Here is a 26,969-nt window from a genome sequence, read left to right as displayed (position 1 = left end):
AGGATGTCAAATTCAAAGGGTACAAAATTGTCACGGCAGAGCAGTGGTGCCTGACTGGAAAGGTGTGAGAATGCTCTGGGTGATATGTGGGACTTGACCTGAGAAAATACACCCCATGGAACTTGGCCAGCACTTCAGAAGGCCCCTGCATTGCCTCTGTGCTGCTGCATCTGGGCCTGGGGTCCTGAGGACAGGAAAGAGCTGTTGGATCAGATCCAGAGGATGGTACGAAAGTGGTTGTAGGGCTGGGACACCTCTCTTGTGGACAGAGGCTGAGAGAGCTGGAATTGTTCAGCCTGGAGAAGAGAAGGTTCTGGGGACACCTTAGAGCCCCTTCCAGTACCTAAGGGGGCTACAAGAGAGCTGGAGAGGGACTTCTGCAAGGGCTTGGAGTGATAGGACAAGGGGGAATGAACTTAAGCTGAAGGAGGGAAGGTTTAGATTAGATAAAAGGAAAAAGATCTTTACTGTGAAGGTGGTGAGGCACTGGCACAGGTTGCCCAGAGAAGCTGTGAATGCCCCATTTTTGGAAGTGTTCAAGGCCAGGCTGGATGGGGCTCTGAGCAACCTGGTCTAGTGGAAGGTGTCCCTGCCCATGGAACTAGATGATCTTTAGGACCAAAATTATTCTGTGATTCTAAATGCGTCAGTCTGAGGTTGTTGGGCTCAGCCAGCCTTACTGTTGCATTTCCAGCACCAAACCCAAGGAAAAGCTGACAGCAGTGTTGAGCAAAGGTGTTGAGGAGCCAGTGGCTGCCGCGGTTTGAGGCACAGGAGCAGCAGGCAAGGAGCCTCAGCTGGCAGGGCTTGCAGGGGCCAGCACTGGGCTTAGGTAAGTGGGGAATGGTTTCGGCTGGAGTTTTGACATCTCACTGGTACTGTGGGTTATTCCAGCAGAGGGCATCCCGGCACTGCTGGATATTGGCCTGCATGGTGTGGTGCAGGCTTTGGGGAAGCACATTAGTATGCTTTGGGTATAGTGCTGTCACACTTGGTATGCTGTGTCGTGTGTACGGCTGCTGGTGTTGTTCAAAGCCCACGCAGACCCACAAAGGCTCAATTAGGGTGTGCATTTGCTTTACGTTCAGTGGTGTAATTAGACATAAATTGAGATTTATGAATAATTTACAGAGTTTAATAGAGAAGGAATGAAAATTAAGTGGGGAAAGAAATAAGTTTGTGTATCTCAGCTTAGTGCTAAGAGTATTTTAAAACTTTTGGCATAATCTTGATTGGCTCCTGTCTTGTAATACTTTCAGACATTAATTTGGTATTTATTATTGAAATTAATTAGACATTAAATGTTTTTCACAAATCTGACTCAATTTTTTTTCCTGGGTGGAGGGTAATAGTGTTTATTCTTCTGAAAAAGTGCTAGTAAATTCTTCACTGCCCTTACATTTGTGCTTATGTGGTATTGTTGGGAGAGGCTCTGCTGTCATACCCTCTTCAGAGTGCTACTGGGACCTAGCAAACTACAAAAGTTCAGAATTCTGGAATTGCTTTCCTCACTCTTTTTGGGGTATCCTTTGAAGAGAGGATTACTGTATTCTGGAAAATCCTCTATTGCCCTCACTTTAGTGCTTGGCTGGTGAATTGTGTTTCAGATCCTGCATGTGGACCACAGTGGTACTGACACCTTCACTGCTTTCAGGAGACAAGTCTAAAATACTTGTTTTTCATTCTCCTGAGGGCTCGAGTTGGGTTTTCTCCTTCAGGTCTTTGTTACAGGGCTGCCTGCCTTTGGTGGCTGGACACTGAACCCACAGTGAACGTTGTACAGCTGAAACACAAACGCTTTTCAAATCAGCCATCTTGGTTGATAATTACTGTGAAAGGCAGGGAAGTGTGAAAGCTGAGGTGGTTATTGCTCTTTATGCCTATATCTGATTTAGTAAGCTAGTCGAGATGTGTCTGGTAATGTCAGGGCCTGTTCTCTGGCCTGGAGGGCAGCTCTCACAGTCTGGCTCATCTGTGGTATGAAACTCTGACCCATCTGCAGGGGGTGTCAGCACCCAAACTGGCTCCTGTGGAGTCCCTGCACCAGGCCAAACCTTGGGCTGACAAGTTATCTGGGGGAGTGCTACCTTTAAACTATTCCAGGCGTCGTCAGGTTCCCGTAGACACTATTAAGGTTTCTAGTAGACACTCTCAGGTTCCAGTGCCTGAGAATATGCCTGCTCCTATTTAGTTTGCTGGCATAGATGCAGTTTAGGGATTCTGCATTAATCTATAATTAATTTCCCTTCTACTTTTGTTCTTTTTGTTAGGTTGACTTTCTTTTATCACTTTCTTTTATCATCTGGTGGAAGAACTCTGCCTTCTGCCATCCCAAAATGTGGTGCTTGAGTCTCTCTATATCCATCTCAGTATATGCAATACTGCACAAATTGCAGTATTAATGAGGATTCACTTCACTAGAGTTCACCAACGTGTTACAGGAGAGTAAGAGCTGGGCCCTAGTAGAGGACCTGGGCTGTATGTACTCTACTAACACTAGGTTTTTGGATTGTTTATTTTCATCTCGGTATTCATTAAAACACATTCATAGATTATGGGAGCATAGAAGGCCTTGATGAATATATTATTTGTGTAATACCACACAACATGAGAGTCAGTCTCCTTTGCATCTGTAACATCACTTAGAGATAGTGTTTTGTTTGTGTGTGAGTTTTGTGTATTGTTTTTTTTAAGGTACTGAATTTAAAACCTAATGTGACATAGTAGCCACACCTTTTCTAACCCAACATTCCCATAGTTGTTGCTTTCCTTGTAGTATCTTGAGCCTTATTTCTCCTCAGGCTTCCTGTCTTTGTGTGCAGGAGGAATGACTCCATTCGCTGTTGGCATCTTCTCCTTGTATGAGAACCTGTAGGCCGTGGCCAAGTTGTTGGGTTTTATTTTCTCATGGATAAACTGGATAGTCAGGGATCAGCTAAGGTCTTTTCCCTTAGGTTTCTGTGTTATGTGCCAGTTTTTTAGGCCTAAACAGCCAAAGGGCACTGTAGCCACAAGGAATGAGAAATGGGACATCTGGCTTAATGGTGGAAAGGTTCAGGTAGCTTTCTCCATCACATACTTATCTGGCAGGGCTTTTCTTCCTATCTCTCAGGACTGAGCATCACTTTTAGTGGACAAGGATTTCTGATGGTAGAAAAGTATCTGGAGCAGTGACCCCTCCAGTATTTCATTGATGAGTCAGACAAATGGATGCTAGGTATCTGGCAATGAACTCCCATTCCATTAGGCAGTAGATCTTAATAACAGAACTAGAAGACCAGCAACAATGCTTGAGGATTCACTGGGTACATAACAGGCTTTGGCTGGGCTGTATGGAAAGCTCCTTGCTAATACATGTTTTTCCACTTCAGTTTCCATGGTTAATGTTTCACAGCACTTAAACTGCTGCTTTGCTGCTCCTGTCTCCCCTGTACAGAAACATACCCAGGCAGCACATTTCATTGCAGGTTTCCAAGAAGTACAGCGAGATAGAGGAGCTCTACCAGAGGCTGACAGCACGATATCCACAGGCTTCTCTTCCACTCTTGCCTAGAAAAGTTCTCTTCGTGGGGGAATCTGACATCTGTGAACGAAGAGCTATGTTCAATGATATCATGAAATCCATCTCGAAAGACGCGGATCTAGCAACGAGTCCTGAGTTACTGGAATTTTTAGGTAACTAAAAGATGTGAGTGTCCCCTCTCCCATGAATGTGCTTGATGAAGGCATTTGTCTCAGGTAGTCAAAAACTAGAGAATGCCAGAATAGAGGCTGTCATGGAAAATATCCTCATGTGCATCATTTACAGTGCTGCATAGACATCTTCGCCAGTGTTTTCCCCTCCTCTGTTTGGACACATGCCTCATTCTGAGGTGTTGATAGATACCTTCAAAGCAAGCACTGTGCTGTCCTGTCTCTGATTTCCTGCTGTGAATCAGAACATGTAACTCCAGAAGGCTAAATAATCATATATTGTCAGTGGAGAGATGGACACTAAAGGGACAGGTCTCCCTTAGTGAGCAACTCTTTCATGTTTTTTCTGTTTTTCATGCAAATTATTGACTCTGAGAAAGATTTAAATAAAAGACAGATTCTTTATTAGCTAAACACATTCTCTGGCCCTCTGTTGTTTTGGTTTTTTTTGTCTTGTTACCTTTTCCAGTGATTCATATAGTTTCTTTCTTATGTCCCTTGGGGATAGAAGGGAGTCACAGAATGAATGGAACATATGGGCTCTCTGCTTCTAATTCAGCTGAAAGCTGCTGAGCAGGGAATACTCCAGCCCAGTGCTGTGCAGGATTCTTAGTGGAGTGTTAGTTTTAAGAAAGTGAAATTGCAAGGTGCTAACAAGTGTGAACAGCCCATTTTGCAAAAGTGTCAGGTGTGGCCTCATTAGAAGTTCTGTGAAACTGGCAGCTTCCTAAAGTCAAGGGGGGCAAAGCTGTGTAATACTGGGTAAAATCCTTTTGCTAATAAGGTTTTGGTGTGGTTTTTGTTTGGGTTTGGTTATTTTCCTCTGCCAGTGTTCTTTTGAAAGTAGACCCCTTGCACAGAGAATTCGGAATTCATGTTGATTGATCTTGGCATGCTGATTAACCTAACTGTGGTGCACATGTCTACAGGTAAACTGGACTGGACTGTCTTTATATCTGGAGAGATTGGGTGCAGGTAATGTGACCCATTCATCAAACTCTGCCTTAGAATAGTCTAAGTGCCACCCTACCAAAGCAGGTGGAATTCAGTACGTACACTGCAGGTCCTCAGGCTACTTGTGTACGCTTTTCTGGAGACTTGGTTGATATAGTCAGGGATATTTAGGGAAAATCAATGTGGTAAAACACATAACTGTGGGGATAAGATAAGCAGCATCCTAACATTCACTGCCTACCCTGCCCAGTGCTCTCTTGCCTATAAGGGGAGCATAAGACCACATGATGAGCGTGGACACCCACACTGAGTCAGTGAAGTCTGCCCTGGGTGATTTGGCAGATGCAGACATGAAAAGCTGGGTGAGATGAATTTCCCATGCCATGTTAGTTGAAAAGTCAAAAGGATGAAACCATTAACTTTATCCATCATAGTTTTCACTAGCCTTTTTTTTACCTAGTCTCATTATTTTAAATTACTTCCTGGACATCCAGAGACTTGACAGCAAGGAACAGTTTTTTCTCCTCGTTCTCCTGGGCTCTGCATATGACAAGTATGGTGAGAAGACTTAGTTTCATGTTTCAGTTGCGTGAATTTGCTCAGTTGGATGGATCTTGCATTCTGAAGGGTGTTAGAACTTCAGGCGTCATTTTTGAGTGTAAATTGAAGAGCTGCTGTGGAAACTTTTTCATGCTGTCCACTACTCTAATTTTGGCCCAAATGAATTAAATAAATGTCAAAAAGTGGATTTCATCTCAACTAGCTATGTGGAAGTTGGTTATCTACATCTAAGCAGAGTATTTACAGCCCCTGTGTAGCCAGTGGAGAGAAAAAGGCACTTCAGAGAGAAACTTCTCATAAGACTTTATTTGGATGGGATGAATAACCACATGGAAAATCTATTGTTTGTGTTGGATATAGAGGGAACATAAATAAGCAAATTTGACATGCACTGCTGTGTCTCAGATAAAGGTTCATTTCCTCTGTCTTTATCTACTTAACTACTTTAAATCAGTAAACAGATCGGACACATGACACACAGTGGATAAAGGGAACAGTGGGAATGTTGAAAGAGTTTCACAAAAGCTGATCATGTCCTTCATTCCTCAAACAAAACCATCAAGAGCAGGTGCAAGGTATTAAATAAACTAGTGGTTATCCTGTGTACTCAGTTTTGCATCTGTTATTATGTCTTGCAGGAACAAAATCTTCCAGTGCCATTGACTTCAAGGGTAAAAACGTGCCTGATGACAAGGATAAAGAAGATGAAGAAAATGAGGTGATGGATTTTTTCAAAGAGGAGAAGACACCTGACTTAATCTCGCAGCTTTTATCAGTGCAGAATGTCAAAAAGGGGGAAGAAAAGGAAGAGGAAGAGGAGGAAGAAGAAGTTCTAGACCCCCTTGGTATAATCAGGTATGGCTGCTAGTGCCTTTTTTATTTAGATTTTAGCCTAGTTTTCTAAGTAAGGCTGTTCTGTGTCACTGTCCCCTGATCCCAACATTTTATCACATTGACCACTTTCAGCTGAATTTCACAGAGGAGGAGAGGCCTCTGCAGTTTGCAAAGGAAGTGCCTTGGTAGAGGGAAGAGACTTTGTAATTGTTCTTCAGTGCATTCTTCAGGAAATCCAAGTGACTGGGACATTCTGAATGCCTTGATTACAATCCCAACTACAGGAGACACTTTATTAGGCACTGCAGGGCTCTACCACAAAGCATCAGCGCATCAGCATCCAGTGGATGTGCTGTTCTGGAGTACACTGGTGTTTACAGTGCCTGAAACTGCTTTTGAGCTCAGTTGTGTCTACAAGGAGGTAAAGTTAGAGCATCTTAAAGACCAAAAGACCTAACATTTCAGTAATAATATTCACAAATAGGCATTTCTTTCTTTATTCCCTTGTCTGAAGGTGTCACATTCTTAATGCCACTAAGGCATAAGCAATAACAGCTTAAGAAACAGTAATTGAATCAAAGCTTCCTGATATTAGTATCCGGGTTGTTTTACCTCTCCAGTAATTTTCAGACAGTTATTTTCTTCACTTCAAGATGGATTTTCTCACTGAATTCCTAAACCATTTCTACTGAAGCCTGGAAGCAAATTTAGTTTCTCGGCGGCTGGGATCATGAGTACTGACAACTTTTTTTAGGGTGCCTCAGGCTTTAGATGTCCAAGTAGAGAAGGCTTAGCTGTTCTTGATCTTCAGTAAGCACTGACTGACTCAACTGAACTGTTTCAGCCACGAGCCACTACTGAATGTTCTTTGTCTTGGATCCAGAGAGTGCTGTCAAAGTGCTTCTTCATAGCAATAGGCAGTAACTGATAATAACAAGCCAGAGCCCACTCTTGGTGTTTCCCAATTACATTGAATCATTTCCAGGGGATCATTCACTCTAGGCTCTAAGCCTTTTTACTTGAAGTATTTAGTAATTTACATATCACCAGAAAACTTCTAATATTATTCTTTTGACAAAATGTGCTTAATTACTCAGCATCAAAATCATTCTTTTGTTGAAGAAGAGTTTAAAAATTTAAATAACTATTTACAGGGAGAAGTTAGATAAAGCAGTACTTCCCATAAAATGGTCCTTAGTTGGTAAGTTTACAAAAGAAGCTGTCCTTTTTTGGATAGGAAAATGATCTATTGGTTTAGCAAATGCAATGTTGTATTTTCCAACTTAAAACAAGTAGAAGCTATAAAGAACTTGCTATGCCAAAACAAGCAAGAAGTTTGCTTTTCTGCTCTGAACAGTTTGACATACTATTTGAAAATCTTGATTATTTTGGTCTTTTAATGCATTGAAGGATGACAGGATCTGGTATTTAATCCTCATTTAGTTTATTGCTTCCATTCCTTTCGAGAACAGAATTCTTACTGAATCAAAATAACTTAATTTGTATAAGAAGTATGATCTTCACTGGGACAGAGCTGCAGGATGACATGTTCTTCAGTCAGATGTTTTTTACTCTGAACCACTGGTTGGCTATCTAGAAAAGAAATCTGCATATGTATTTATTATTATTTTTGTAAATCTCACATGTACAGTGTTGAGGCAGAAACGTGAAAGTGGAAATGAGAATCCTGGATCTGATCTTACATTGTCTCTGTTCTCATGTAGCTCACCCTGCTTCCATGGAAGTTATTTTCAGCTGACATCAATGGAGATCAGACTGTACATAAGCACTGTGTCCCAGCTCTGTGCCATCTAGAAGTAGGTCTCTAGGTAAGAGACCAAAGACAGGAGCTTAGTTGTCAGGGGATGGGCAGTTCTTGGAGGACCATTTTAGGCTGTGTTCTATGCCTGTTAAAGTGTTATGTGCTTACATACTTTGAAGAGGGAGCTGCAGGCCTCACAGCTTGAGTGCTTCAGATGTGCTTGAAGTTACTTTGGGATGGAAATGAATAAAACAGGAGATGACACAGATTAATGTGTTTAGTAGTAAACTGCTCTCTAATGCCTATTAAATCCAGGATAAAAAAGAAAAAAAAAATCCATGTGCCTTTTCTCTCTGAAAACCTTTGAAAAGATGTAAAGTCAGCACTGAAACAAGCCAGTCCATCCCATACAGTATTGGTGGCCAGAGTGCTGTGAGCAGCAGAGCTCAGACCTAAATTGAATCATGTGTTTGGCATGATCTTGTAGGTTTTTTGCTTTCTGGATGAGGATGAAACTGCTCCAGTAGCACAGGCTTCCATATGTTGTCAGCACGCTTCATTTGATAACAACTTCTCCTCCTGGGCCAGAAGGCTGTGACTTGGATTTAGCCCAGCGCTGCTGCTGTGCTGCTGAACCACCTGATATCCAGTTAAATATACTGGCCTTAGGGGTAAAATGCTAAGCTAGGGCCTTTATTTTCTGTTTTTGTATTGCTGGTGATCATCCAGGTGGAAGCTCATAATGGCCTGGTTCCTTTTGCCTGGAGGAGACATCCCAGTTGTGCTGATGCTCTGCCTCGCATTCAAGGCTGTCTGAGTTGCTCTTTGATGTCAGGTGGGCAACTCACTTGCCAGTTCAGCTCTTCAGCTTTTGTAGGTATTAATGATGATCTACAAACTTTGTGTTTCTTTGCTCTATGATTCTCATTCCTCAAAGCTTTCTTTCTGTGTTAGCAAGGGGATCTTGGGATTCTTCACAACAGAAAGACTGGATTTTTTCTTGTCCAAATCAGGAACATATCAAAAACCATAATACATGCTTGTAGTTAAGTTTTTAGCTTTTAACACCCCTTCTCCTTAATATTTTTTATCCCAGGCCTAGTTCTTCTTAGAATAAAGGTTACTCAAAATTATGTTACATTTGTGGGGTTCAGTGTTGAAAATCATTTGAAATATGTTTTCTCTTCTTCATCCTCTGACTTTCTTGATAGTTTGGAGTATTATCATTCCAATGTATTGTTACCAGTTACTCTGCAAGTTCTCCTGGACCTTTGTAGAAAAGATCAGCTCTCATAGCAAACTTCTTTTTTTTTTTTTAAAGTGAGTATCTTTTTTTTTTTCATTTTATTTTCTGGTAAATCACAAACATTATAATATTTCTGTTAAAATGTTCTAATTCCCTTTACAAGTAGGAAATCATATATATATATTTAACTCCATATTGTAGGGACAATGTTAGGTATAGTGACTTATCTTTTTCACCACTCTTTATCGCTCTTCTTTAAATCCATCTATCTCAACATTTGCATATACATATTTTTAAGTCCTTGGTAGGCTACCATGCTGCTTTGGCAATACATCTGGATTTTTAGAGGTCTTTTAACACTGCTGTGTTTTAAAAGATTTTCCTCATAAATTGCAAAGTAGTACTGCGAGTCTAGTCACAACTGCAGGGGGTTCTCCAACTGGAATGCCTTTAGGGATGAATGAAGCAAGAGCACTAGATCTGAAAGAGGCTAATGCTCTGAAGGGCAAGGCAAGGAAGACAGCCACAGGTTGGATGAGCTGTTCACCTGCAGCCAGTGTGGTCTTGATGGTACTGCTGAAAATTCTGCAGTGGGAATAGGCGTAATTTGCCAGTGGTTTGAGGGGAGATTGGCAGGGAGTGAGGATTGCTATGTGAAACAGGAATCCAGAGCAGCACCAATGCTAAGTCAGCTCAGCTGTGCCAGGGTGCCCTGGCTGAGCCTGACTGAGCAATGTCTGGCTGTGTCTATACCATTACATTCTCCAAATGTGGATTGCTACATCCAGAATGCCCCACTGGAAATGGCTACTGGCCTGTGCTGCCTCCTGGGCTGTGATTAGGATAGCTTAGGAGAAGACAGGTTGTCCCGTGCCAGGGTGGGTACCAAAAACTGAACAGCTGAACTCTTGAACTGAGCTCCTATGCTCAGGCCCGGGGTGTGAAGGAATTACTAGAAAAGACTGTATGGCCCTGAGCTCCTCTGCCCACAGAGCTCCTCTGCCTGCCACTGTGTTTGCCCCAGTCTGCCCTCAAGGTTCCCTAAAGTTTTGCTTTATGTAGGGAATTCAGGCATCCAGTTGTGGATTTTTTTACTTGATCCAAGCAGGATCAAGTTAGCATTTCTGGTCTGAATCTTAAAGCAATTTAAAAAACACATCACAGCAACTGAATTTGGTTTTGTCTTCTTCCACTGTGGATGAAATACAGAGTTTTATTGTTTATAGGTTGAAACCAAGAACTTTAGCTTTAGCTTTATCTCTCTCCTCTCACTGTGTAGTTAAAACAACTCAACTTAGTATTTGTATTCAGTTTACTCCGATAAACCTCAGACAGCAGCTGATTAAAATGGCTGTGAACCAGCTCCTCTGGACAAAGCAGCAACAATTTTGCAGAAGGACTGTGACTGCCTCATGGGTTAAAACATGCAGCAGCCCTTTCAGTGCATGCATTTCTTCAGCTGCAATTAACTTCTGAGGTAATATTTGTTCACCATTTTGGGAGAACCCACCTTTTCCGGTGCTTTCCTTTCTTGTCTTCTTCAGCCCTCCAGAGCCCTTGCAGGAACCTCTCCTCCCCACATGGTTCCTCCCTTCCGTCCTTTTTCCTTTGCCTCTCTAAATCTTCCAGTGACAGCATATGTTTCCTGAGCCTTAGGTTTTTCCTGGCAGACTGCACAGGGTCCAAAGGTGGGTATTCCCCAGGCAAGAGTTTTTCTGTCTCCTCATGAGTCTTGGGGAGTTTCTGTCTCAACTCTCTGCCTTTGCTATTGTTCAGAGGATTTCCCCTCATGGCTTCTCCCATCCAAATTTGTGCCTTTCCTGAGGAATACAGACAGACACGTGGGTGGGTTGAAGCTTTGCATCTGTTGTGTTTAAATGCAGATACAGCTAAGTCCTGACAATAGTTAGGAAAGGATGGGGCTGGTGAGGGCTGACCTTTTGGGGGCCTTCTGCCAAAGGTTTTTAAAAGCCTTGTAGCTGGTTGTAGCTGGGGTCAAGCTCAAGCACCTCCAGTGCCAGAGGTTTCCCATTGCTGGGTTTAGTTGGTAAGGAGATTATTAAAGGACTCAGGGCCTTTTCTGGCTGCAGATGAAATTGGTGATGGCTCTGAGCAGCAGATTGGCAGGGAATGAGCAGCCAGGAGCCAGCCCTGGCCTTGCCAGAGCCGTGCAGAGCCAGGCAAGCTGCAGGAGGAGGTGGGTTGGCACACAAGCCAGCAGTTGTTCCTGGTTGTATCCTACACCTTCGTGTTTCCCAGCCCCTTAATGGTAGCCAGGCTATAGTTTGACCATTCATCCCAGTACTCCCTTCCCTTACCTTTTCTTCCCTGTCATGGCAAAAGAGCCAAGATGGCCTCAGCCTTTTGTCTTGGGGAAGAAATGAATGGCAACATTTGATCCTGCTTCCTCTGCCAGGAGCCTTGGGCCACTGAGAGTGGCTGATGAAGAGGCAGAAATCAGCTTAAGGGGAGTCCTATGTTTAGCATCTTTCCAAGGGGTTTTGTTGATGCAGTGCCCAAAGCTGTAATAGGTGAGGGCAATGTACTTGCTGGTGGATTTTCACCTCCAAGGCAGAGAATTTCTGCAGGCTGGAGTGTGGTGTCATGGCACAGCTGCTGTCTGCTGGACAGATGGTCTGGAGGAAACTTGAAAAAATGTCTGTTCAGCTGCTGTGCCTTCTGGTCCTTGGTTGGCAGGGTTGTAGTTCTGCCGCTCCTCAGGCATCCTCCTACTCCTCAGCCACTCACAAATTCACAGCTGCCTTTTGGTCTAGCCAGGTATGTGTGTGACTTCCCCTCTGAATCCAGTAGGATTCATACACAGCAGTGGAAACGCTAGTCTGTTTGCCTAGATCAGCTGAGAGAGTGTGAAGGTGTCAAAACATCAGAGAAGAGAAAAGATACAGGTTATTTTTCTTTAATTCAGATCATTTAAACAACGGATGAGAGAATAAAGAGCTTTGTTTTCCTCGCAGTGTGGGTATGCGCACTCACAGCTGTGAAGCCTTCAGAGATTTGAACAGGCAGATCTTTATTTTCTGTTGGTTGTTGGGTCACAAGCTTAGGTTGCAAGGCATGCTCAACCATCACTTTGCCAAGTGACACAAGTATTTGTTGCAATTCCAATCCAGCTGCTGTCAGATTGGCAACTCACAAAATCCCAGTAAACAACTCCGCTGGTCCTCTACTGCCATTTGAAATTCTTCTGAAAACCAAGGACATAGTCTGGTATGGTGTTCTTCCCTGTCAAAGTGAGGAGAAAGAAGAAAAGACAGCAAAGAAGTCTTTATTACTCTCCCAGTTAAAGGATAAGCCTCACTTATTTTTCATAAATTGCCTGCTCTCAACCCTTTTCAGGGGCAACCTTGTAGCCTCTTCTTGAAGGTGTTTTAACTGAGTGGCTAGAGAGTAAAGCAGGATGGCAGAGATGCTCTCCTTGCAGGAGTTCAGTCCCTCCAGTTTCTCTCTCCTGAACTTTTTTATATTTATAGGTGCTTTGTGAGTGGCGTTTTCCCATGCAGTGGGCTTTCCTTTCTCTTATACTGCCAATCCCATCTCCTGAGCACAGCTTCCAGTGTGTTTCTTTAATGGAAGTCTTGCTGTCACCTCACAGATGAAAGGTTGAGGGTGATTGAAAGAAAACCTTGGAAAATGAAAGTATGTTTAGCTGCTGGATCTCACAGAATAATCCATATTCATACTGTGTTGTCTTCTGACTAGAATAAACCTGTTCTCTAGGAAGAACTCTACTAAGGCCTGTGTAACTGCGAGGGGTGGAACTGAGAACCTTTCCTAGCTGCACTTTCCAGCCATGTGAATCAAGTTGGATGTGTGAAGGACTTGGTCCTCTTCTCTCATTGCTGTTCTTTGGGAGAGTCAACTGAATGGAAGTGCAGTCAGGAAAACTGAGGTGTTCTGGTACTCCTGGGCTTGTAGTTGCCATGTGTTATATCCATAACCACTCCTTCAAGAGAGCGATTGGACAGGTGATTGCTGTTATGTCTGCTTCTGGCTATCAGAAAGAACTGTACCTTGGGATCAGAGCTAGGCAACTCACACTGTGGGAGAGGTTTGGAGAGGAGTGGATACATAACTTAGAGATCTAAAGTTGTCTGCTCTGTGTTTTCTTGTATTCTGGAAATAGTATTTCCCTGACCTAAGGAAAACTTGTGAGAGTCCTTCCCTGTGCCAGCATTGTCCTTATCTACTTTCATATTTTCCTGTCTAGCGTTGGATTTTTGGTCCCATGAGATTATGCAGTCATTATTTCCCCAGGTTTTTAAGCAATTGCCTGGCTTATACTTCAGTGGTAAGTTTCTGTCATGACTGGCTTGAGCGATTCCAGTACATACACAGCTGGAACACAAGGATCCTTTGGGAAGGAGTTTAAGTAATTATTTTAATGTGCTTCATTTTCTTTCTGATTAGAACACAGAATATACTTTAATGGGTTTTATAAATAGTTAATTTGTGTTTATGCCATCATCCTAAACCCAAAGGGCTGAAAATAGCTCTCCAATCTGTGTAGTGTTACAGCTGTGTGTACCATCCGGTGGTGTTTTCAAGCAGAACACAAATGTAACTACACCTGGGGTAAAATGCAGCAAGGACCTAAAGCTTAGTGCAACACCTCATTGCAGCATCAGACTGTAAGTGAAGAACACTTAATTCAACTGGGAACGTAGAGGGAATTGCATCAACATAAATACCCAGTCTGGAATTTGACTAGATTGCTAAAGTAGATAGTCTGCTTTTAAGGAAGATTTCACAGAATTTTTAACAGACCTGTTTCATTGTTTACAATGTACTAAAGCAGTAAAACTTACCACACACTTTTATGTATATAGAAGAACTGTAGAGCGAAGTAATATCAGGGAACTGGAATGAAATACCATTGCCACTAGCTGGCACCAGCTTTCAAATAATTCCCATAGTCCTCTGAGTGAACTCTCAGCTTTTGGTTTCCCCATCCTGTTTGACAGCGATGTGCAGGCATTTGTAGCAGAACTAAGCAGCACTGAAGGCACGCAGGAGCCGTTCTCCAGGCATATTCAGCAAGTCCTTACTTAAGTGAGACAGGTTCGTAGGAGGCAGGAGATCCTTTAGAAGGGCCGCAGGATAAATTTATGACTACACAGAATCAGAAGTGTGTCTTTTTTTACCTCTGCTTTGGAAGAGGATTGTACATGATATAATTGGGCAGATTTAAACATGTTTTGTTTCATGGACTTTACAATAATAGGATGACTCAAATCCTTAATTAGCATAGAAAAGCATTACCTCATCGATGAGCCTGCTCCTTTCACCAAGGCACCGAGGGGGAATCTTTAATCGACAGATGCAGGGAACTGCTCCTAGATGAGGCAGACTGCTAATGAGGGATGGATTCAGAGCTGCCCTATTGCTTTTCTGTTCACCAAGTATAACAGAATTGTTTGCCATAGAAGAAGCTGTCTGTAGGGTGAATGTGTGCTCAGTTTAAATTGAGATGGGAGACTTGCTTTTCCTTTCATCTGATGCTGTCAGGTTCCTAATTCAGCAGACTTAATAAAATCATTGTTCCCTTTTCCCCATGGGTCTGCTGCAGACACTTCTGTCTTTGTTTCAAAGGATCAAAGAATCAGCTTTTGGAAAACCATTTTTGGAAGCAATCTGTAAAACTTTGCCAAAAATGCATGAATTAGCCATTGTAACTGTAGACCAGTACTAATTGACACACCTGGGGATCACATTTCTTCCTACTGCCCTTGCAGCAGTTGGCCAGGTCTGGAGTCATCTGAAGTGCCAGTTAAAGGAGGAATGTCCCTAAGGACAGACACACATCTGGGACTCAGCAGCTCTTCATTTTGCACTTGAATTTCTTGGGTCATATCACAGTACTAAAAGGTTGGATCTCTCCCTTATCCCTTTGGTAAAAGGAATAAAACTAATTTTGTAGATCTGCCTGGGGAAAAGAAATTCTTCATTTCTTTGCACAAAAATGTGGCATTCAGATAGCTGTCATTGAAGTGAAAGAAATGCTTTTCATTTTCAGTACCTTCTATAAATTTTGGAAAGACTTGAAACCTTTCTTGCCATATTGCCTGAGATGCCCAGTTATGTCCAGATCATAAGGGGGCTAAGATTGTCATCACAGTAAAATACACAGCGTTGGTAGGTGATTTGACTGTGGCTAAACTAGTAAATAAAAGCACACAGGAACTGTAGTGTTGCTTTTGCCAACTAGAATAAAGTAACTTCTGTCCAACAGCTAAATCCTTCTGCTCCTTAGAGCGAGTTGGCCATGTCCAAAACAGGAAAGGCCCTAAGCTTGTAATGATCCCTAAACTATGTCCAGGCATCATTTGGGAAAGCAGTGATTAGCCTGGGCCAAGTTCATGCCAGGAAGCATGCTAGAAACTCACAGGGCAGTTACTGTGTGCCGTCATCTCAGCACAAGCTCTGACTAAATTTGTTTGCTGGTATATGTGTTGGCTTTTTGTTGCCAACAGGGCAGCCTGAAGAAAGTGCATGTTTAGGGGTCAGGATTGAAGCCATTGGGATACTGTAATGAGGCTTGTCTTGATGCAGGCAGTGATGAGTGTATGCCTGGCACTTGAGGATGCTCTGTGATCATAAACCACCAAGGGCATTTTGCAGCAAGAGTGGAGCTGGCTGCTGTGGTTCCTCTCAGCTGGCACTCTTTTGGATGATGACACAGCTCAGGAGCTCACCCAGGACTGGATGGGTGCAGCCTGCCTCTTTTGAACTGTAACAGAGTTCAGCCATGAGGGTGTGAGCTGTGGTGGCTTGGAAAAGGTCTTGACTTGGGTTTTTGCTAGTATAGGCTGTTTTCTGAGGTCTGCTCTCTGAACCACGATTTTCTGTAATAACTGCTGCTTATTGGCACAAGGCACAGATGGATTGGAGTGGCTTGGATGGAAGACTTCCAAGCTTTCTTCTTCCTTTATTGCTTTTTGTCTGTGATAGTATCTGAGGCATACTTCAAGGCTTCATTAAACACAAAACATAGTGTCATGCTCTCAAAACCAACTTATAACATTATCTAGACCCATTTGCAACAGACATCTCATTTTTCATCTATGTGATGTGTTATCTGCCAGCATAGGCTGTTGTTGTGTATAACACTCTTGTCCTGGAAGCTTGTTCCCAAGTCATCCATCTTACTTTTCCTGGCTATGAATGACAGAGCTGTGGCCCCTACTGTCCTGTAATATGAAAAAATCCAAGTGCATTTTCAGGAGGCTCCTGAGGGCTAACCCTCTCTTCCTCCCTCAGGGGTTGTTACTGCAAACCCTGACCTCACTTTTTGTTTATTCGTTTTTATTTGCTCAGTGGTGCTGCCAAGAGACAAGGGCAGTGCCACACAGTGTGGGATGCTGAAATGGGAAGGAGAAGCATGTGGTCCAGAACTGCTGGCCAAGGCCTCAGAAGAATTAGTTTTCAATTCTTCATTTCAAAGACATCCTGCTTAGGCTGCAGATAGCTCACTTCTGGTTTTCAGGACCTCATTTTATTCCTGATCTGTAAAAGAACAGTACTGGCATGCCCTGACGTGCAGAGGTGCAGAGAGAATGAATTCTGAAGGATTGTGAGGTGTTTGGGGTCTGTTGGCAAACATAGTGGTTTGTTGGCAACAAGCATTGTTTTAGTTGCCCTTGGGAGGTGGTGGGAGATGTTACCCAGCCTGTTGTATCCCTTACTCTCATGGAGGAACATCCTTGGTCTGCCAGGTATTTCCCAGCTGTTGGCAGCACAGCACCATTGCTCACAGGAGGGATGCAGTCACGGTGCTGTTCTGTGCTACTGATGGATACTGAAGGATGCCAAGGTGTCCTTAAACCCTGCAGCCAAATGGACAACATGGCAAAGCACAGTCTCCTTTCAGCTCTTTGTTTATCGGTTCTTCCTTGGAGGGGCCTTTCTCAAGGACCACTTCCAGAAGGTGACATAGAGAAGACTGCATCAAACTTGCCTCCATATACAGTCCTCTGGCAGTATCTCACCAACCTTTGCTTCTTCAAACACCCCCATGTGCCGTTGTTCTGTGCCCAAAGCATGTCATAAGCACTGTTTCGGGCTGTGACTTTGCAGAGCTCTAGCACAGCCCTCATGTCATTCTAAGCACTTGAGCCGAAAATCGGATACAGAATAAATAATAATTCGAGAACATCACATAGAGGAAGGGAAGACCAAGGCCAAGTGTTTTATAGTATGGATACAGTCCTGCCCCAGCTCTCTTGTTCAGCGGGGGGGGGGGGTGTGCTGCCTCCTGTGCTCATGGCTCCTCTGCTGTGGAATTCTGCCAGTCATGGGAAGGTGAGCAGCCTCAAAACCCTTCCCTTCCTTGGAGAGACCACAGGCAGGTGTAGTGGGTTAACCCTGGCTGGACACCAGCTGCCCACCAAAGCTGCTCTATCACTGCCCTCCTCAGCTAGGCAGGGAAGAGAAATTATAATGAAAGACTCATGGGTCAAGATAAGGGCAGGGAGAGATCACTCACCAGTGACTGTTATGAGCAAAACAGACTCCACTTGGGGAAATGAATTGAATATATTATCAATCAAATTAGAGTAGGATAATAAGAAATAAAATTGAATTATAAAACACCTTCCCCCCACCATTCCCTTCTTCCTGGGCTCAACTTCACTCTCCATTTTCTCTGCCTCCTTCCCCTCAGCAGCACAGGGGGACATTATGACCACATTGACCCTGTAGTGTTGGTTCTCTGTCCCAGCTGTGTGGCACGTGAAAGGTTGCTGTAGCATTCTGCCTTATGGATCCAAATCCTGAAGTGCCTGGGTCTGTTTTCTGTCTGAACTCATCATTCTTTCTCCAACGCTGCCATACCCACTGTAACACCAGGGAGTAAAAGCTTAAAACATCGTGCAGTTATTTGTAATTGTTACTCCCCTGCTGTCATCAGCATCATTTCAGCACTTTTCCACGAGTCCCTCTCCTGATGCAGATCAGTGATATGGTTTCTGCTCCCCCTTCTGTGTATTCAGCCAAAGATCCCCCTTACCAAACCTCAGGTAATTTCTCGCGTGCCTCCAACTTACTAGATGGCACAAGACTCTTCACTGTTGTAAAATGGCATAACTTGAATGTTCTTTGAGTGCATTTAGGAGTTTTGAGTCAGCAAACTGACCGAAAGGATCAAATTACTGGCTGAGGCTCACACTGTGAGTCAACAGCAGCTAAACCTGGAAGGAGCTCAGAGCACTGCACACTTGGTGCTTTTTGCCGCCATGCAAGCCTGACTTCTCGTGTCATCTGGTGTGCGAGAGCCTGAGATGTATACCAGCATTTCTACCACAGGCTATGGTCCCTGATCCATTTTCCCTGCAGCATCCCTTGCAGCACAGGAATTGTCTGTATTTTTAATGGAACCAGCCCCAAGGGGCCAGTGGGCAGTAGCAGATCATCAGGTGGCTGAGCAGGAGTGAGGAGGAGGGTCTGCAGTGAATCAGATGTGTGGATCTACAGGCTTGTGTCACTTATGTCTAGTCATAATTCTCTGGGGATATGAGATGCTAGTTGGAGGCCTTGCTGAGATCATCCATCTACCATCTCTTTAGAGTGCTGTGGGAATAGCAAGTGTCACTCTGACTGAGCTGAGCTCTGAGGGGTTTTTTGCCAATAGGAGGGGAATGATTTTGGTTATGATTTTAGAATATTATCATGTCTGCCAAATAACACCTACACTGCACTGGACCTCATGCACAAGGCAGAATACTTGTGCACTTGTGCACACTACTTATTTCTTCCTCTTTTAATCACGTGTTGTGGTTTGCTTGCATTTAGCAGGTTTCTGTAATTCAGTGCCTGGCCCCACTGTGCTCCACAAAGGGCTCCTGGTGCTTCCCCAGCAGGACCTTCCCTTCATCCTGACAACCAGCTGTTAGACACACTGAGCTCAGTGCTCAGCCCCTGAAATCACTTATGTTGCAGAAGCTTCTGAGCTGTGAAGTCAGGCCAGTTAGTGATAAAAACATAAACAGGAGTCCAGTTTAAAAAATGCAGAATTACGTCATCTGTTTTTCTGCTTGCAGCAGAAAAGCTGCCACTGCAGAGCCTCAGTGTCTTGCTTAGGAGGGAGAGTTTGTTGTCTGTGGTGCTCCCTGGTGTGGCTGTTCCTACAGTCTGACCTCCAGCAGTGTCTGCAACATCACAAGTGGTGTTGCTTCGTGCAGTAGGTATATCCATGGCCTGGGGAATATTTCACCCAGAGCAATTTTATCTTACCTCTGTTTAAAAAACAAAATCAGCACATGAAACCTCTAGGCAGGAAAGCTGTGTTCTCTTTTTATGGAAGAGGATTTGATCTCATGATCATCAGGAGAGGCAGCAGCAGGAGCAGGGCGCTGTGTCTGCAACAGCGGTGTCATTTAACTCTGAAAATGTCTCACTGTGTCCTTCTCTATTGTAGTTCCTGTAGAGCCATCTCTGAGTTGTGGTGATAGGTTTGTTTTACCCATGACATAGTCAAGAGGAAAAAGTGACCTCTGTGAACAGCAAGATGTGAGTGAGGGAGCCAGGCTCAGCCCTATGGTCCCTCCTCAGGCAGTCAAGACCCTGTGCTTTGGAAGCAATCTGCCCCTACTTCCAAATCCTGCTTGGCTACTGCTGGAATCTGCTCACTGCCTTGGTAACCAGCCCTTCTCAGGCTTTTCATAAGCTCTCTAGATGTGGTGTGACAGGTATGTCAGGCAGAATTTTAGACTGGAACATCATGTGCAAGTTGCTAGCGGTTTTCTGTAGGTTGAGGGTCAATCTCTGCAGGTACCAGGCAAAAAAAAGGAAAGGCACCCTTCAGACTGAGTTTTATACAGAGTATCTGGGATTAGAAAGGCCAGGCTATTTTGATGCAAGCATCCTTTCTTGTTCTGTTATCTCTTTGAGGCTTTTCTGTTCACAGACAGATGAAAATTAGAGTTGTGCCTGGGCTCCTGTACCCATTCTACTTTAGGATGCAGTGAGGAGGGAATTCAGGTGAGGCAGCACTGCAGGGGAAATAGTCTCCTCCTGAGGAGCACAACGTGAGGCCAAGGGGCTGTCAAACATAGGTGGCAGGAGATGCCACTGGCTATGATGGCATTCTGTTGTGAGGAGCTGAAGATTAGGTAACACAAAGTTAAAACTGTGTGAAGTAGATGTGGAACAGTCAGGCTGCCTGTCCTTGGGAGGAGGCACCAAACACTTGCAGGTCCTGCTGACTTGGCTTTACCAAGGCCTGTAGTGAGAGGACAACTTTAAAACTTTCAGTTTTAGGCTGAAAGAGGATAGATTTAGATGAGATGTAAGTACAATAAGGGTGGTGAGACACTGGCACAGGTTGCCCAGAGAGATTGTGGCTGCCCCATCCCTTGAAGTGTTCAAAGACAGGTTGGATGTGGCTCTGAGTGACCTGGTCTAGTGAAAAGTGTCCCTGCCCACAGCAGAGGGGTTGGACTAGGTGATCTTTAAGGCTTCTTCCAACCCAAGCCATTTTGTGACACTAGAGTTCTGTGACTCAGAGGTGCATCCAACACTTCTGAAAATGAGTCATCAGGTATTCTCATGTTCAGTAACAAGAAGGTGGTATGTTCACACGTGTGTGTGGTTCAGTGTTGAAGAAACCAATCGCTTCTCCAAAATGGTTGCTGTTTTTTGCTTTTACTTGGTTAGCTGTAAGAATTCTTACCACAACAGTGGATACTTTCAGTACCTTCAATTCCTTCTTTGTGAGGCCTTCTTTTCTGGAGTTTGGTCCTGAATCTGTTGTGCATGTGACAGTTAACATGCTCACTGGCGAGTTTTTTCACACCCTCTTTGTTTCAGCTTGGTTGACTTGGGTTTTGAAGCTGCTCAGGATATTTTGTGAAGAATGTCTCATAAAGGCACGATGTTGGCAGGTTGATTTCATTACATTTAAATTCTTGTCATGTGGCACATTTTATTGCTGAGTTATACTGCGTGTAGGCATCACTTTACCGGCATGAAACAGTACTCGCTATAGAAGTTTTTGGTTTTGGAGCTACAGACCTGTAACAATCAGTAATTAGTGTAAGAGAATGGATTTTCTTTCTTAGACTGTAATTTTTATAGGGTTAGAACATAAAGCTAGGGCCTATTCTTGAAAGTAACTCCATTAGTTTGAATAATGACATTAAAGGAAATAAATTAAGGAATAATTTCTTGCAGAATTTTTTAGATTCAAACTGTTCAACATCATTTTTTTCGATAAAGCTTCCTTTCTCCAGAAAGATTTTGCATTTATTTAAGATTTGACATGAATTTTGTCTTTTTTTTTTTTTAACTGACTAGTAAATGTTGTTTATTTTCAGTGGTTGGCGGTTATAGCTGGTTATTTTTTTTTATCAGTTTCAACCTCTTCCCTTTCTCTTGCTTTGCTAACTTGCCTACTGTTACCTCTGCTGATTTTATACTTTTTTTTTTAACTTACCCTCCCATCTGCATTTTCCCACTTTCCCTTTGAAGCTTCCTGTTTCTCCTTCAGTTACTGCCTGTGGTCTTTTTCAAAAGCATAGTTTGACCATGACAGTAATCTTTAGGGTTAAAGCAGAAAGAGTCCAGAACAGAGGTCTAGAAGGTAAGAGGTGCATAATGTGAAGAAGAGCACTGAAGATGACAAGGAGGCCCAATTAGCAGTCTAGAGGATAAGGCAGCACTGCAGATTCTGGAGGTGGAGCAAGAAAATATCTGATGCTGGCCAAAAATTTGGGAAAATTATTGAGGAGGCATGAAAAGGAGAAATAGAGTAGAATTGGGCAGAATTGTAGCTCTTCTACTAATTCATAGACTGAACAGAAAGACAATATTTTCTCTTCCTTGTCCTACCAAATAAATTATGAAAACAAAAAAAAGTGTTCTGGTTTCATCCCTTCTTCCTTGAGGCATGTGTGTGTCCAAGTTAATGCAGAGGTAGCTCAAGATCTCTCTGTAGAGAAGCAGATCCCTGCAATGGTACAGTGAGATCCCTGCTTGCAGCTCCTGGAGGATAGGAGCTTCCATCGTCCTGCTTCTGCTTTGGAAGGAAACAGTGGGAACTTCATGATTGCTGTGTCAGTCCTGGGGTAAGATGCCATTACTGTAGGCTCATGAAAAGAAAATAGCAGCATGATTCCAGCCAGATTTTAATAATGAATGCTCTTTTAATTACTTGCTGATTACATCTGATTATCTGACTTTCTATAATCTTACCAAGCACCAAGGCAATGCTCACCAGCCTGTGCTTCTTTACTTTTCTGATTTTCTAACTTTTCTGATTTCTGAAATGGCTTCATTTTTATTCCTCTGTAACCTTCCTGGAGTTCTCAAATGTGTTGAGTTGTTATATCTACGGTAGTCCAAGATACCTGGCCAGTTTTTTCTAAACACCTTGGTATGTGCTATCTGGTATTGCATATTTGAAAATGTGCATCATTACCATGAGTATTAGGATAAGAAAAAATTCACTGTTGCAGAAACCCTGAAAGTACCATTCTGCTGCTTTGCAGATGAAACCCCAAATTCTAGTGAGCATTTTTGGCTCTTTCACATCATTATTGGCAACTTTATGATGCCTGTCTTGTTCTGGACCACTGTGGTTTCATTCAGACATGATTGTGTTTTGAAACTTGTCTTTTGTTGTCCTTATTTCAGCAAGTCTCGTGTTCTGGTTTAGTCTAGAAAATCAGAGGAAAATTATAAATTTCCTTTATGTTAATTTTCTTTCTTTGTAATCTACTCTGTAACCCTAGTTCCCTTGCCAGCCATACGAGTGCCTGTGTGCTTTATTAGTTATTTAGTTGAAAACATTTTAGGAAATGTTTCTGTATTATGATTATTGCTAATGAGCTGTGTATAAACAAAAGTCCATCTGTGGTCTTCTCATCTGTTTTCAAATTAAATTGAAAATTAATGTAATCAGAAAGCTTAAGGACAGATTACAAAACCAGCTTGGCTTCATTTAGGAAGGAGAGGTACTCTTCAGTGCTGAGCCCTTCAGAAAAATCTCTCCACAAAAGCAGGTCCCTAGATGGGACCTGAACTCTTGAAAATCTGTTCCTTCAGGCTTTCTTTCCATCTGTTGCTCTGCTGGAACAGTAGTCCAAGACTGACCTAATCTTGGGGCTGCAGCAGAGAAACTTTGCCTGCAACTGAATGCTTTTCTTCCAGATGATTTCTAATAGGAGATTTATCCCATCTATTATGCACTATCTTATTTTGGAATATACCAGAGGCATTTAAAATACTGTATGTTACTGTGATGTCCACAAGAAAAGGATTACTGTGTGAGGTAAAGTATCCCTGTGGCCAACACTTGTCATGGTTGCTTAATGCTCAGCAGTCAGGCTGTGCTGAGCTGACGGGCTTAGAATTTCTATTGGGCATCCCTTGCCCAAAGTGGATGAGAATGACCCCTTTTGTCCTGTCTGTTATTATCAAGCAGCTTTGGAAAATGAGCACTGTTGAATGAAAAAAAAGCAGCAGCTGACATTTTGTTTTCTGCAGGAACTAGTGTATAGGTTCTTTGTTTTTCAGAAATGATTTTCAATAAGATGTGCTAGTACTGCTGCTATTTTAGCTGTAGTTCTTTTGTTCTTTTGTTCTGTAGATTTGTAGGAGTTGGGGTGTCCATTTATGTTAGAGATCTCTTCCCGTGTAAAATCCCATGGATACTTAAAATAGGAGTATGTATGTTCTGAATAAGTCTTTTTTTTTTTTTAATATATTACTGTAACATTTCTTTCCTGGAGCATAATTTTATTTCTACAAAAAAGAGATAGTCACATTTTCAGAACAATAAATTCTGTAAATTTTTGTCGATATGCTGAGATTATACATACTCTGATAACAACACTCACTGTTTTAACCCAGCAGTGATCATGGGTTAGGGACTCCTCTGTAGAGAGCACAATACTCTGTGATTTAAGCCTCGTGTCACCACGTGTTAGATCTGGAGATCCAGTGTTTCATAATACAGCCATCACACATACAGTTCTGAGAATCTTCTGACTTTGGAGTGTCTTAGTCATCCTCATTGCTGTTTTCTGCAGCTGACCAGAAAGCATATTTACATGATTGCAGTGCCAGTGAGACCTGGAGGCTGCCAAATGAGTGACCTACATTGTGTTTGGTAAACAATAACAAGAGAATTGTGCTCACAAAACAGGTTAGGTTTGAAAGTGTCTTTGCATGCAGGGTTTTGTTGGCATTTTCTTGGGTGATTTGAGAATCATTTGGGAGCCAGGAATCTCAGCTGGACTTTCAAGTGGGCCAGCAGACTGACTAGTTGGATTCATATACTCTGATTTTTGACCATCCAGTTTTGGTCCATGTCAGTTAGGAAGCCAGTGGAAGAGTCAGAGCAGGAGACAGCAGTGTTATTCCTGTGATTCTCACAGTTCTTTCAATTGGCTCAACTGGGTAAGTGGTTTCACTGAATAAAGGATACATCTTCTTTAGGGCTGGTTTGGTGTTTGTTGATATTTTTAATAATTCACTAGAGTGATGTTCCAAAGGTTCACTTGTTTCAGCAACAAAAAAATAGCAATGACACGGGTCATCTCCCACCAGCTGGATGCTGGTAGTTTCAAAATGTCAGATCCCAAGGTTGTGAGCGTGACGTATGAGGAAAGTTCTAATGAAGTGCAGGGCTTGAGTACAGTAATACTTTGGAAAACCAAATGTTGCTTCATTTCTGCATCCCTGCACAAGTTTACTGCACCCTGGCACATCATGATCATCAAATTAAATGTCCTTGCAGGTTCTCCTCTGAAGGGCCACCAGCGTGTGGCTTCACAATCAGCTCAGCTCCAGCTAAGTCCATGCTTATGGGGAGGTAGCAGGAATATGTAGAGGGGGGAATGAGAGGGCAGGCAGATGCACACTCAAGCCAGCTGCAGCTGATTCTGAAACCAGAACTCAGACAGGCTCTGAAACTTCTTAACACACCCATTCTCATCCACTGACCTCTGCTCAGCAGTGCACAGTCTGGACTGGCACAGCTAAATACAGAACCGTGGGAATCCTGTTTCCCAGTTAGAGCCTGACCTCAACAGAGTCCCTGTATGGATATGCTGGAATTACTTGGCAGTCCAGCTGTGACTTCCTTAGGAGGGTAGTGAGGGGAAACAACTTGAAGGCACAAAAACAACTTCCTTATGTTCCTACCAGTAGCAGGTCAAGCCCTGGGGTTTTGGCCCTGTGCCGTTTCTGCCGGTGGAGTCTCCTGGCAAAACAGAAAGTGAGCCCATGTCAGTGGGCTGGTTTGGTGGTTGGACTAAACAGAGGGTTGTTACTAGGACCTTTCAGTTCAATTATTTTTGTTTTACATGCTGTTCTTTATGACAGTCTTTATGGTTCTCTTCCCTTTCTTTGGTATTTCCCACCACACTGGTAAACTTTACTGCAAATACTTCAGCTGACTGCTAGTAAACTCCTTAACTTCACTGGGGTGGAGTTGCTTGGAAATGTACTGGCTCATGGATATAAGTATCTGTGGCGTAACAGGTTCCTATGCATCAAGGGAGCTGTTGTAACCCTCTGAATGGACAAGGGATCTTGTCAAAGACTTCTGGCATTCTGTAGGTTGGCAAATCCACATTTATTTTGTCATTCACCTCTCAAAGACTACTTTATGAGGCTTGACTTATGCAAATAAAGGTTGCTTCTTCCCCGGTAGGTTGGATTTATTTGTGTCTAATAATTCTATTTTTAGTCAGTTTGTCAGCTCTGAAAGACTCAGTCTTATTGTTCTTCTGATTTTGTGGTTATATATAATGACTCTCATTTTTTACCTTTTATTTTAATACTAAGATTCATTTGAGTGATAGATTCCTTACCACAGTTAATAAAGCAAAGAATTTGAGTGCGTGTAGAAATCCTGAGTGAAAGCTGTCTGATTTGTACATATTATACCTTTAGATTTTGACAGATTTTGGAAGAAGGGTCTTTTACAAATGCTTCAGTCTGAAGCAGTTCCTTGGAGCTGAGCTTTCAAAAGTAGCTCAAATTCAGAAGTCGCTCAAGGCATATCCATAATGAATATGAATGCAAAATAAAAAAAAAATGGAAGTTTCTTCTGCTTTAAAAGGAAGGTTTATGTCATAAATAGTACAACAAACTAGTTGCTGACAACTGCAGATACCTTTACTATATCAAATAGGGTATATTTCCAAATAAAACCATGTTTAAGTTCTCCATGGGGCCTGTTCTTGGGCCTCCAAAGGGCTGCATTTGCCATTGTTGAGACAAAGTGGTGGTAGCAAGGTAGTATCATCCATGAGTTCTTGTTGATAATAAACTTTTGAAAATAACTGAAAGTAACTGGACTCCACTCTTTTGTGTGCAGCTGTAATCGGAAGAGGATTTTACAAGATTCTTTAATATAATTGGAATGTATGTGTAATCTTTTGACCTTGCTCTTAGTTTTTGATGACTGTGGCATGATAAGTGCTGATAATTGGATTTGCTTTAGGCTGAAACCTGACCTACTCTATACACTTAGAAGATCAGATCTTCTATTGTAAGAGGCCTCGAAGGGTCTACCTGAGAAATTGCAAGGCCAAGACTGCTGAGAGTAAGGTTCTGAGGGTCTCTGAAATGTGGCAATTACTTAGGAAGGACATGCTGTCCTAAGGAATGCTTCTCTTTCAGCTTAGTTTGAATTGGACTTTTCACCCAAAGGTTTTGTCCCGTTCTCTAAAATTTCTTTTTTACACCCTTGAGCATAAGGAGGGTGGGGGCTTAGGAACAGATTGGGGTTTGCTCATAGCTCAAGTTGCTTTCTTGTGAGAGTGGCCTTGTAGTTTCAGCCAGTGGAACATGAGTCCTGGGTGTGGAAGTAAGCAGCATGAACTTTTCACTCAGCTCTTGGAAGGGCATTCAACTCCCCTTGTTTAAACCATGTGCAAATGAGGCCTTTTATCC

General features: G+C 42.8%; 1 protein-coding gene across 3 annotated transcripts in view; it reads left to right on the top strand.

Annotated features, from left to right (window-relative positions):
* Positions 1-26,969, top strand: part of HS1BP3 (HCLS1 binding protein 3) — a 51,311-nt gene that overhangs the window by 11,094 nt on the left and 13,248 nt on the right. For all 3 annotated transcript variants that reach the window (XR_007908204.1, XR_007908198.1, XM_051810523.1), the window contains exons 3-4: positions 3,468-3,675; positions 5,847-6,063. Coding sequence is in view for 1 of the 3 variants with exons in the window: in XM_051810523.1 (XP_051666483.1) it covers positions 3,468-3,675; positions 5,847-6,063 (425 nt within the window). In the remaining 2 variants the exon portion in view is untranslated. The remainder of the gene's footprint in view (positions 1-3,467; positions 3,676-5,846; positions 6,064-26,969) is intronic.

Source organism: Manacus candei, unplaced genomic scaffold (genome assembly GCF_025592945.1).
Source record: "Manacus candei isolate 608988 ecotype Guabito, Panama unplaced genomic scaffold, ASM2559294v1 h1tg000007l, whole genome shotgun sequence".
Classification (NCBI taxonomy): domain Eukaryota; kingdom Metazoa; phylum Chordata; class Aves; order Passeriformes; family Pipridae; genus Manacus; species Manacus candei.
Note: the sequence above shows the minus strand (reverse complement) of the source record. Positions and strands in the feature narration are given on the sequence as shown.